General features: G+C 45.2%; 1 protein-coding gene across 1 annotated transcript; it reads left to right on the top strand.

Moving 5' to 3' along the window:
* Positions 1 to 1,335: 1,335 nt before the first annotated feature.
* On the top strand, positions 1,336 to 3,327 carry LOC309334705 (uncharacterized protein). The gene is made up of 2 exons (XM_081849292.1): positions 1,336 to 1,473; positions 1,860 to 3,327. The coding sequence occupies exons 1-2, from the start codon at positions 1,448 to 1,450 to the stop codon at positions 3,301 to 3,303; spliced, it is 1,470 nt and encodes a 489-aa protein (XP_081705418.1). The 5' UTR covers positions 1,336 to 1,447; the 3' UTR covers positions 3,304 to 3,327.
* Positions 3,328 to 13,147: the final 9,820 nt, after the last annotated feature.

The following is a 13,147-nucleotide window of genomic DNA, read 5'->3' as shown; positions in this document are numbered from 1 at the left end:
TGGCCTCTCGCAGTGAGGGAACCGCCAGAAGGCCCTCGGAGCTGGACCTCAGTGTCCGGGCAGAACGATGGGTGAGGAGACGCTCCTTCAGATATACTGGACCGAGGCCATTTAGGGCTTTAAAGGTCAGCACCAACACTTTGAATTGTGCTCGGAAACGTACTGGGAGCCAATGTAGGTCTTTCAAGACCGGTGTTATATGGTCTCGGCGGCCGCTCCCAGTCACCAGTCTAGCTGCCGCATTCTGTATTAGTTGTAGTTTCCGGGTCACCTTCAAAGGTAGCCCCACGTAGAGCGCATTGCAGTAGTCCAAGCGGGAGATAACCAGAGCATGTACCACTCTGGCGAGACAGTCCGCAGGCAGATAGGGTCTCAGCCTACGTACCAGATGGAGCTGGTAAACAGCTGCCCTGGATACAGATTTGACCTGTGCCTCCATGGACAGCTGTGAGTCCAAAATGACTCCCAGGCTGCGCACCTGGTCCTTCAGGGGCACAGTTACCCCATTCAGGACCAGGGAATCCTCCACACCTGCCCGCCTCCTGTCCCCCAAAAACAGTACTTCTGTCTTGTCAGGATTCAACCTCAATCTGTTAGCCGCCATCCATCCTCCAACCGCCTCCAGACACTCACACAGGACCTTTACCGCCTTCACTGGTTCTGATTTAAAAGAGAGGTAGAGCTGGGTATCATCTGCATACTGATGAACACCCAGCCCAAACCTCCTGATGATCGCTCCCAGCGGCTGCATGTAGATGTTGAAAAGCATGGGGGAGAGGACAGAACCCTGAGGCACCCCACAAGTGAGCGGCCAGGGGTCTGAACACTCATCCCCCACCACCACTTTCTGAACACGGCCCAGGAGGAAGGAGCGGAACCACTGTATGACAGTGCCCCCAGCTCCTAGCCCCTCAAGACGGTCCAGAAGGATGTTATGGTCGATGGTATCAAACGCCGCTGAGAGATCCAGCAGAACTAGGAAACAGCTCTCACCTTTGTCCCTAGCCCGCCGGAGATCATCAACCAGTGCGACCAAGGCAGTTTCAGTCCCATGATGAGGCCTGAATCCCGACTGGAAGGGATCCAAATGGTCCGCTTCTTCCAGGCGTGCCTGGAGTTGTTCAGCAACCACTCGCTCAATCACTACTAACATACCCATAAAAGCCTTTTTTTGTTGCTTTTAACCTCTCTAGCAAGCCTGAGTTCATTCTGTGCTTTAGCTTTTCTGACTTTGTGTCTACATGTGCTGGCTATTTGTTTGAATTCCTCTTTGGTGGTTTCCCCCCTTTTCCATTTATTTGCTTCAATTTCCTGCCCAGAGCCTCGTAGTCTCTTTTGATCTTCTGGAGGCTATTGCTTGCAGTGTCAATTGATTGAGACCCATCAATTATCCTCAACTGGTTAAGTTGGCCTGTCAAAGCTTTTCCTGGGTTGTGTCTGCTGTTGCATGCTGACAGCTTCTAGGACCCACAGGTGAGAGTACAGGTTGGGGATTAATGGTGGACCAATCACCCCAGAAGGAGCCCTATATGTCTCCCACGAGAGGTACTATCGCAGCTCCAATATGGAAGGCTGAAGTTTCCATTAAGTACAGTTATATATTGATGTTTAATATGGAGCTTCTTCAGTGTGACACAGATTCCGCATTGAAATAGAGGAGGTACGTCCAGGAGTGAGGCAAATGGAGAAAGGACAGTGAGAGAGGCCTGGGCAGAGAATTTACACTAGGATAGTCCTGTGTCAGAAAACGGGAACGAGATCAGGTGGCACATCATAATTATAAATATTAATTGGAATGAGTGGTAATTGAACTTGATGTGTGTCATATTCCTTTGTTCTCTCCCTTGCAACACCAACAGGATTTTGTCTCCCTGCACTCTGAAGCAGACGATGGAGAAATCAGGCAATAATTCTGGGGGGCCATCTGTAAATTCAAAAGGAATAACAAATAAACCATTTGAATGTATAGAGTGTGGAAAGAGCTTCTCTCATAGTGGGAAACTTCGACGACATCATCAAACTCACACAGGGGAGAAACCTTTTGAATGTATAGAGTGTGGAAAGAGCTTCAGTCAAAGGGGACACTTAAGACAACATCAACGAACTCACACAGGGGAAAAACCATTTGAATGTATAGAGTGTGGAAAGAGCTTCAGTCTAAGGGGAAACCTTAGAATACATCAGCGAACTCACACAGGGGAGAAACCATTCAGATGTATAGAGTGTGGAAAGAGCTTCTCTAATAGTTGGAAACTTCAACGGCATCATCTAACTCACACAGCGGAAAAACCATTCAGATGCATGGAGTGTGGAAAGAGCTTCAGTGATAGTGGACACTATAAACTACATCAACGAACTCACACAGGGGAAAAACCCTTTAAATGTATAGAGTGTGGAAAGAGCTTCACTCAAAGTGGACACTATAGACTACATCAACAAACTCACACAGTGGAGAAACCATTTAAATGTATAGAGTGTGGAAAGAGCTTCAATCAAAGTGAGAAACTTCAACAACATCATCGAACTCACACAGGGAAGAAACCGTTTAAATGTATGCAGTGTGGTAAAAGTTTCAATAAAAGTGGACACTATAAACTACATCAACGAACTCACACAGGGGAGAAACCATTTGAATGTATAGAGTGTGGAAAGAGCTTCAGTCAAAGTGGATACCTTAGAATACATCAGCGAACTCACACAGGGGAAAAACCATTTAAATGCATAGAGTGTGGAAAAAGCTTCAGTCAAAGTGGACACTATAGACTACATCAACAAACTCACACAATGGAGAAACCATTTGAATGTATAGCGTGTGGAAAGAGCTTCAGTCAAAGTGAGAAACTTCAACAACATCATCAAACTCACACAGGGGAGAAACCATTTAAATGCATAGAGTGTGGAAACAGCTTCAGTCAAAGTGGACACTATAAAGTACATCAGCGAACTCATACAGAGGAAAAACCATTTGAATGTATAGAGTGTGGAAAGAGCTTCGCTGATAGTGGGAAACTTCGACGACATCATCAAACTCACACAGGGGAAAAACCATTTAAATGTATAGAGTGTGGAAAGAGCTTCAATCTAAGTGAAACCCTTAGAAAACATCAGCGAACTCACACAGGGGAGAAACCATTTAAATGTATAGAGTGTGGGAAGGGCTTCAGTCAAAGTGGAAACTTAAGACAACATCAACGAACTCACACAGGGGAAAAACCATTTGAATGTATAGAGTGTGGAAAAAGCTTCAGTCATAGTGGACACTGTAAACGACATCAACGAACACACACGGGAAAAACGATTTGACTGCATAGAGTGTGGAAAGAGCTTCAGTTGCTGGCTAAAAGACTGGCTACTTCTCGAAGACACTGACGTATTGGATTTGGAAGGTTTTGACAATGCTTTTGGTTGGCATGCATATTTATGGTATGACAAGGTTAAGATCAATAAGGCCTTTAAGAACCACATTGTCAGGAAAGCAGTGTTTAATGTCTGGACAAAATATAAAGACTTATTGGAAAATAAAACTCCAAGGTGGCTTTCACCTCTGGAAGCCAAGGCCCGAAAAAGACCCAATATGGAGGCCAAATGGCCAAAATATTGGGAACTATTAGAAAAAGATGGAGACAATTGGAAATTGCAGAGTTTGGAGAAAATGAAGGATAAGGTGCGAGACTGGTTACATTATGCTCAGATTAAAGAAGTTTTTAAAAATGACAAAAAAGTTAGGGTTCCAGGTGGAGAAATCGAAGTTAGAAACAGAATTGTTAGAACCAAAGACCAAGGTATTATCTAGAATGTATAACTTGCTGCTAAAGTGGAATACACAAGACGAAATGGTTAAATCGGCTATGATAAAATGGGCACAGGACATTGGGCATAACATTATGTTTGAGGACTGGGAAAGGTTGTGGACCACTGGGCTGAACTTCACCGCATGTAATGCTCTGAAGGAAAATGTTATGAAAATGATATATAGATGGTACATGACCCCAGTTAAACTTGCCAAAATATACCATTCGTCTGATAATAAATGTTGGAAATGTAAAGAAAATGAAGGAACATTCTTTCACCTCTGGTGGACATGCCCTAAGGTGAAGGTCTTCTGGGAAATGATATATAATGAGCTGAAAAAGGTATTTAAGTATACCTTCACAAAGAAACCAGAGGCCTTTCTTCTGGGCATTGTCGGCCAGAAGGTGTTAAAGAAGGATCGAACATTTTTCATGTATGCAACAACGGCAGCAAGGATTCTCATCGCAAAAAACTGGAAAACTCAAGATCTACCCACACTGGAAGAGTGGCAGATGCAGCTGATGGACTATATGCAACTGGCCGAGATGACCGGCAGAATCCGTGATCTGGGAGAAGAGAAGTTGGAGGAAGACTGGGAGAAATTCAAGATGTATTTACAAAAACATTGTAATTTGGTTGAATGTTAAGAAGGATGCTAGATTATAAAAAACTGGTCACCACTAAACTAGATTTAAATTTGATGATAAGTGAGATTAAAGAAAACATAAATTTTATGGAGAATTGCTAGATTATACTTAAATGAGAGAATATAAGATCGTAAACAAGTTGATAATTTGCTTGGAAAAACCTTTTAACGATGTAAATGGGAGCGGGAGACGTGAGGGAGTCCTAAGAAGTGATGAAACTACGTTGTGATAGAAGTAAGATTGTTTATTATTGGTGCATTTGTATTTAAAAACTCTAATAAATATTTATTAAAAAAAAAAAAGGAAAGAGCTTCAGTTGAAGTGAAAACCTTGGAACACATCATCAAACTCACACAGGGGAGAAACCATTTAAATGTACAGAGTGTGGAAAGAGCTTCTGTTGAAGTGGACAGTACAGTGGTGCCCCACAAGACGAATGCCTCGCAAGACGAAAAACCCGCTAGACGAAAGGGTTTTCCGTTTTGGAGGCGCTTTGCAAAACGAATTTCCCTATGGGCTTGCTTCGCAAGAAGAAAGCCCATAGGGAAATCTCCGGGGACCTCTTTTAAATGCTAGCGGTGGGGAGCAAAGCCTTCCCCCCCCCTCCGGCCTTCAGAAGAGGTCCAGGAAGGCCGGCGGGGGCCGAAAGGCTTTGCTCCCCACCGCCAGCATTTTAAAAGCAGTCCGGGATAGCAGGGAAGCGCTTCCCGCTTCCCGCTTCGCCCCCCACCGGCCTTCAGAAGAGGTCGGGGGACAGACTGTCCTCGGACCTGGTCTGAAGGCGGTTTCCATAGGAACGCATTAATTGATTTTTAATGCATTCCTATGGGAAACCGTGCTTCGCAAGACGAAAAACTCGCAAGACGAAAAGACTTGCGGAACGAATTAATTTCGTCTTGCGAGGCACCACTGTATAAAATTCATCCGCAAATTCACATGGTTGAAACGCTTTAAATGTAAGGAGTACGGAAAGTAATGCGGGTAACATCTTGAAATAGTAGAATACAAGATGCAGTGTAATGTTAGTGAGGGGTGTGTCATCTGGAGAGCTGGTGGTGAATAATGGTGGGCTGAGTGTCACATGGTTTTTGGTCTTTGGTGGAGAGATTGGAAATGTTCATGTGGAGGTGTAGAAGGACAGTTTGATAGACTTTCTTACTCAGTAATTTGCTGATTTTTGGGACTTCCCATTGGATCAAGATGATTTCAAAATTGTGACTGCCTTTAGACTCGGAAGAGGAGGGAGGAAAGAGAAGAATAGAATAAGAGACTGTTTGATTACCCTCCGATCTAAAGAAGAGAGAGACAAAATTTTGGGCTGGCACTATCAGAACCCTCTGGTAAAGAGTGGAGATCTTTAAGGCCATTCCGAAATATCTTTTGGATCTTAGGTTGGACTTCAGTGACCTGGTTGGCTTATTGAGAAAGAACAAAATCAACTTCAGGTGGGAATTCCCCCAAGGCCTATCCTTCAATTTCAGAGGAAAGAAGATAAAGATAAAATCAGTGGAAGATAAAGCTACATTTTTGGACAAGCACGGAGACGATTTACAGAAGGAGCTGGGGCAAAAGCCAGAAGTATCGGACAGAAGACCACTTGATAGAGGACTAGAACAAAAAGCGTTGGAAAAAGGATCACCAATACTGGATGTAGCAAACCTATCCTATGGACTGGACAATTTAGTGAAACCAACAGAAGTAGAGCAACTACAGGGTGCACTTGGAGGAAAATCAAAGTAACCACATCATGGCACTGCAAATATTAAGCTGGAACATTAATGGTTGTAACTATCCCGAGAAAAGACGCAGAGTCTTTCATTTATTGAAAAAGGAACAATTGGACTTGATTTGCCTACAAGAAACACATGTGACTAGGCTACATAGGAAAATTCTGAGCAATAAAAGATTGGGACAAGAATTTATTTCATCAGACAAAGTTAAAAAAAGAGGAGTAGTAATCTATGCAAAGGGGAGCCTATCACCGAAATTTATATTTAAAGACGATCAAGGAAGTCTTGTGGCAATTGAAATTCAATCACAACAAAAGAAATTTCTAATTGTAGGCATTTATGCACCAAATGAGGGAAAATCAGAATTCTTTAAGAAGCTGCATGAGACTCTGTTGGACTATATGGATTACAATATAATTTTGATGGGGGACATGAATGGAGTGGTTTCTACAAATATGGATAAGGCACAGAGACAGGTAGTCTTCAAGTCAGTACATCGTGACTGTCTCAATCGCTGGAAGAATCCGTCAGTGGGCGTTTCCTGAATTTCTTCCAACATAGAAGTTCTTTCACACCCAATCGACGCCAGCCTTCTCTGCGCGAAAGCTTTCTGCGCAGAGTGGGCGTCCCCAGAGGAGGTCCCGTGCTCTCCCCGCTGGCTTCACTGGAAGAGTCCTGGAGCCTTCTCTCCGCAGCTCCCTCGGACTCCCCTTTCTCCCTGGCGTCACGTCTATCTCCTTCCCCAGCGGAAGCTTCCTTTCTCCCTTTGCTGGTTCCCTCTCCAGCATCATTAGGGAGCCTCAGCACCACCCTTGGCTCTGATGGCAGTTTCCTGACATCCACCTCCCTCCCAGGGCCCTCCCCACCCCCGGTTCCTGGGCGGTGAAGCGGGAAACCCCTGGAACGAACTATTCCCTCCCTCAGATGATTCAAACATCGTTCTCCACCTGCTGCTGTCTCTGTCCTCTGGCCAATCTCCCCAATCTGAGTCCTCTTCCTCTGATACCTCCCTTCCCTCTCCCTCTGAAGGAGCATACCCCATAAATTCTTCTACATCATCCGTGGTCCCAAATTGCTCCTCCCAAAATCTTTCCAACGGTTTCGGTTTCCTTGGAAACCGGTGATGAAACTCCCCCAGCAGACACTCATCCCTTATCTCTCCTGCAGGGACCCACGTGTTTTCTGACTCAGGCTCTCCCTCCCAAGCTACCAAATATTCCACCTGCCTCCCCTTCCAACTTGAGTCAAGAATTTCCGCTGCCTGACCACTGAGTTCCCTCTCCTCCACCTCTGGGTGACTGGGGATCTCTCTCTCTCGCCCCGGAAACTCCCTCCCTTCTTGGTATGGTGAAAGTAAAGACCGGTGGAACACCGGATGCAACTTCATGTTGGTTGGCAGTTTGAGCCTGAAAGCCACAGGATTCACCTGCTGCGTTACCTCAAAAGCTCCCAGTCGCCTTGGCCGTCATTTTTTACAACCTCCCTTGAACGGTAGCCCTTTGGTTGACAACCACACCCGGTCCCCAACCCTTATGGTCTCCCCTTCTCTGCGGTGCTTGTCTGCCTGCCTCTTGTACTCTTCCTTGGCCCTCTCCAGGTTCATTTTAAGCTGCTGGTGTAAGGCCTCCATTTCTTCCACAAATTGCTCTGCCGCAGGAACACTCCCCCTCTCCTCCCCCTCCCCTAGGAGGGCCCTGGGGTGACATCTGTAATTGGCCATGAAAGGACTCATCCCCGTGGACATATGCTCCACGTTATTGTAAGCAAATTCGGCCAGCGCTAGCTTTTCCACCCAGTCGTTCTCTCTCTCACTGACGTAGCAGCGTAGGTACTGTTGGAGTATGCTATTGGCCCTTTCCGCTTGCCCGTTGATTTCTGGGTGACGGGCCGTTGAGAAACTCACCTCAACTTGAAGCAAGCTCATGAGCTTCCTCCAGAACCTGGAAGTGAATTGCCTTCCTCTGTTGGACAAAACCCTCAAGGGGGCGCCATGCAACCGAAAAACGTGATCAACAAACAGCCTAGCTGTTTCTTCTGCCGATACTGCATGCGAGCAAGCAATGAAATGGCACATCTTGGTCAACAGGTCAACTACCACCATGACAGCTGTTTTCCCCCTGGACTTAGGCAAATCGGTCATAAAATCTATAGATACCACCTCCCATGGTTTCCCCGGAGTGGGCAAGGGTTCTAGTAACACTTCCCCGGAGTGGGCAAGGGTTCTAGTAGGGTCCTTTGCAACACCAACAGGATTTTGTCTCCCTGCACTCTGAAGCAGACGATGGAGAAGACAGGCAAGAATTCTGGGGGGCCATCTGTAAATTCAAAAGGAATAACAAAGAAACCATTTGAATGTATAGAGTGTGGAAAGAGCTTCAGTCAAAGTGGACACTATAGACTACATCATCAAACACACACAGGGAAAAAACCATTTAAATGTATAGAGTGTGGAAAGAGCTTCAGTCAAAGGGGAAGCCTTAGAATACATCAGCGAACTCACACAGGGGAGAAACCATTTAAATGTATAGAGTGTGGAAAGAGCTTCAGTCATAGTGGACAGTTAAGACAACATCAACGAACTCACACAGGGGAAAAACCATTTGAATGTATAGAGTGTGGAAAGAGCTTCAGTCATAGTGGACACTGTAAACGACATCAACGAACACACGGGAAAAACCATTTGACTGCATAGAGTGTGGAAAGAGCTTCAGTTGAAGTGAAAACTGTTGCTTATTTGCTGTTTAGTAGCGCTGCAGAGAGCTTGCTGGGGAGACCATGCATTAAAAAGGGACTAAAAAATAATTTAAACAAGGTTTTAATAACAAAAACAAAAACTCCTTATACACTAAATACATCAATAACAAACCAGACCCAACCACCAACCCATCCCCCAGGGTACTGAGGGAGCTAGTTGCTGCTCATTATATACTATGCCCAAATGCTGACACAGCTTGATTAACACAACTCAGCAGCACCTGCTATGTTTCACAGCTGTAAGACTGGGTCTCGTTATTTGCCCTGGCTCAGGCCCTTAAAGACATACACAACTTGTGAAACAATAATGAACTTTCACATTTTAAAGTGACCATTCAACATTTCCCCTGCAGTTCATTATTGTGGAACAAAAACAAAGCATATCTTGTACATGTCTTTCATGTGTAACCTTTGGAAGAGCGTTAGTAAAAATGTCTGAAATTTGATTGTCACCTGGAACATATTGAAATACAATCATCAGCAATTAGTTTCTTTGCAAACTGTAAACGTAACCTTCAGACTCTAGTGCGCTGCGTATTGTGGAGTGTGGAAAGAGCTTCAGTCTGAGTGAGAAACTTCGACGACATCATCTAACTCACACAGGGGAGAAACCATTTAAATGTATAGAGTGGGAAAAGAGCTTCAGTGATAGTGGACACTATAGAGTACATCATCAAACTCACACAGGGGGAAAACCATTTGAATGCATTGAGTGTGGAAAGAGCTTCAGTCGAAATGGACAATATAGACAACATCAACGAACAAACACATGGGAAAAACCATTTGATTTTATAGAGTGTGGAAAGAGATTGTCAAAGTGGACACTGTAAACGACATCAACGAACACACACGGGAAAAACCATTTGAATGTATAGAGTGTGGAAAGAGCTTCAGTCGAAGTGGACACTATAAAATTCATCTACAAATTCACATGGGTGAAACGCTTTAAATGTAAGGAGTACGGAAAGTAATGCGGGAAACATCGTAAAATAGTAGAATACAAGATGCAGTGTAAGGTTAGGGAGGGGTGTGTCATCTGAAGAGCTGGTGGTGAATAATGGTGGGCTGAGTCACGTGGTTTTTGGTCTTTGGTGGAGAGATTGGAAATGTTCATGTTTGAAGTTGGGATGTGAGAGTTGTGAAAAGTGGAGTGTGAGACTTTTTGTGTTGCTTTGGATGTGATGTACAGTTGTTTAATATACGAAGAGTCGCATCACTCCCATTCTTATAATTGCAATAAAGGAACAATTAAGACACAGAAATCTGAAAGCTTCTTCATACATGCAGACGGTAGTCTTGAAACCCTTGTATATACCGTATTTTTCGCTCTATAACACGCACCTGACCATAGCACGCACATCGTTTTTAGAGGAGGAAAACAAGGGGGGAAACATTCTGAATGAAACAGTGGATGTATCATTTTTGGGCTTCATGCTGTGGCCACAGACATGTGATCTGATGGTGAATTTGGGGTGACCCAATGCAAAAATCCTGAGAATTCCTGTGGATCCATGCTTTGTAACCACGTTTTTGCACCCTTGCAGCCCCAGGCAACAGTGGGTGCGTGATTTTTTTGGTGCAGGCTGTAGCCATGGACATGCTATGTGATTTGATGGTGAATTTGGGGTGACCCAATGCAAAGATCCTGAGAATTCCTGTGGATCCATGCTTTGTAACCACGTTTTTGCACCATTGCAGCCCCAAGCAACAGTGGGTGCATGATTTGGGGGGGGGGCAGGCTGTAGCCATGGACATGCTATGTGATCTGATGGTGAATTTGGGGTGACCCAATGCAAAGATCCTGAGGATCCATGTGGATCTATGCTTTGTAACCACATTTTAAGTGGGGAGCGAAGGAAAAACAAAGAAGGGACATGAGAGGGGTGTGCAGAGAAGCAGCTGGCTAAGAATGCAGGAGAGGGATTTAACGGAGGGAGAAAAGAAAGGCAAAAGTTTTCCCCCACCCAAGCCAGCCCTCTCTCTCTCTCTCTCTTTCCCTCCTGCATGAGCACAGAGACGACACACTGCTTTCCCCTCTGCTTACCTGGAGGGGAGGGGCTTTCCCTGCTCTTTGTTCCGTTTGAGCAAAGACAGCAACGAAACAGAGGCGGGTGGGCAGTAAGACCCTGAGGCAGAATGCAGGAAAGCAGCCACTTCCTCTTTTCAAGTTTCCCTTCTAGGAGACGCGCAATTTGATTTTTGCCTGCTTTTTCGGCTCCAGGGACCACACATTCGCTCTATAACACGCACAGACATTTCCCCTTCCTTTTTAGGAGAAAAAATCTGCGTGTTATAGAGGGAAAAATACGGTAGTTTATATTGTACGAATTAAATGTGTTACTGCACTTTCTCATTTTTGGCTACGTCAAGGGTGAAGTGTTGAAATAAAACATGATCTCTGGTGGCATCATATAGCTTGTAGCTGGGACCCAGATACAAAGCCTGCTTGCACCCGTGACTGGAACAAAGTGGTAGTCTAAATGTGGTTTGCCTTTTTAGTTTTATAAGATATGAAAATCGCTTATGCTTGCAATTGGAACCTATACTGGTTAACACACAAAACTAGGGCAGCTTTCGGTGTGCTGGGTAAATTCTGGGGGTGGGGCTTTGACCAAATAAGGGCAATAAGGAATGGGTATCGGGATCCTGGGAAATGAGTATAATCGGGTGTTCTGATAGGCTGTAACCTCTGCGCCACCCTCCAGCCAATTGGAGGACAGAAGAGGGACATTTGCCCCCGGGGGGAGGATAAACTCCTGTGTTGTTCTGACCTGGCTGTGCCTGAATAGTTCCCCCATGCTTGCAACGATGCTTTTCTTTAAATAAATTTTGCTACTTCACCAATGGGCTCAGAATTTATTCCTCACACAGAGCAGAGAGTGGGCACCGCCAGTGCCTCTGGCAGCAATGTGCCCGGCGGTGGCACAGGTGTGTGTTAAATGCTTCACTGTAAGCTCCTAGCCAATTATCCCCCAAATAAGAGACACAAGGGGAGAAACCATACGGATGATTATAATGTGGAAAGATGTTCAGGCAGGTCCAAAACTTGGAATGCTAAGGGACAACTGCAGGAATGTTCAGGATAGTAGGAAAGGATATGTTGAATAAGTGATATCCTTCCTTCACTCACGCTAGTGAGTGATGCAGCAGAGCAGTTTCCCCTCAATATAGCAGGAAGATAGTTTGCAGATTCATTTGAATCTCTTTAGTTAAGTCATCCAATCTGACTTGCCCAGATGGATTATTCCTTGTGTCCCCTTTTATCCCTCCTAAAAGACACAAGAGTCTTTCCTTGTTGTTGTTTAGTCGTGTATGACTCTTCGTGACCCCATGGACCAGAGCACGCCAGGCCCTCCTGTCTTCCACTGCCTCCCGCACTTTGGTCAAACTCATGTTTGTAGCTTCGAGAACACTGTCCAACCATCTCGTCCTCTGTCATCCCCTTCTCCTTGTGCCCTCCATCTTCCCCAACATCAGGGTCTTTTCCAGGGAGTCTTCTCTTCTCATGAGGTGGCCAAAGTATTGGAGCCTCAGCTTCAGGATCTGTCCTTCCAGTGAGCACTCAGGGCTGATTTCCTTCAGAATGAATAGGTTTGATCTTCTATAGTCCATGAGTCTCCTCCAGCACCATAATTCAAAAGCATCAATTCTTCGGCGATCAGCCTTCTTTATGGTCCAGCTCTCACTTCCATACATCACTACTGGGAAATCCATAGCTTTAACTACACGGACCTTTGTTGGCAAGGAGATGCCTTTACTTTTTAAGATGCTGTCTAGGTTTGTCATTGCTTTTCTCCCAAGAAGCAGGCATATATTAATTTCGTGGCTGCTGTCACCATCTGCAGTGATCATGGAGCCCAAGAAAGTAAAATCTCTCACTGCCTCCATTTCTTCCCCTTCTACTTGCCAGGAGGTGATGGGACCAGTGGCCATGATCTTCGTTTTTTTGATGTTGAGCTTCAGACCATATTTTGCGCTCTCCTCTTTCACCCTCAATAAAAAGTTCTGCTGGATTTCTCAGAGGCCTTTAATACCATTGACCACAACAACCTCCTGGAACGTGTAGAGGAGCTGGGAGCTGGTGGCACTGTTATGCAGTGGGTCCGCTCCTTTCCTCTGGGTCGTATCCAAAAGGTGGTGTTGGGGGATGAGTGTTGGACCCCTGGGCTCTCACTTGTGGGGTGCCACAGGGTTCCATCCTCTTCCACATGCTGCTGGGAGAGA

The sequence above is a fragment of the Podarcis erhardii genome (assembly GCF_964252035.2).
Source record: "Podarcis erhardii genome assembly, chromosome: 2".
Classification (NCBI taxonomy): Eukaryota; Metazoa; Chordata; class Lepidosauria; order Squamata; family Lacertidae; genus Podarcis; species Podarcis erhardii.
The sequence above is the reverse complement of the archived record's forward strand: the minus strand, read 5'-3'. Positions and strand labels throughout refer to the sequence as shown.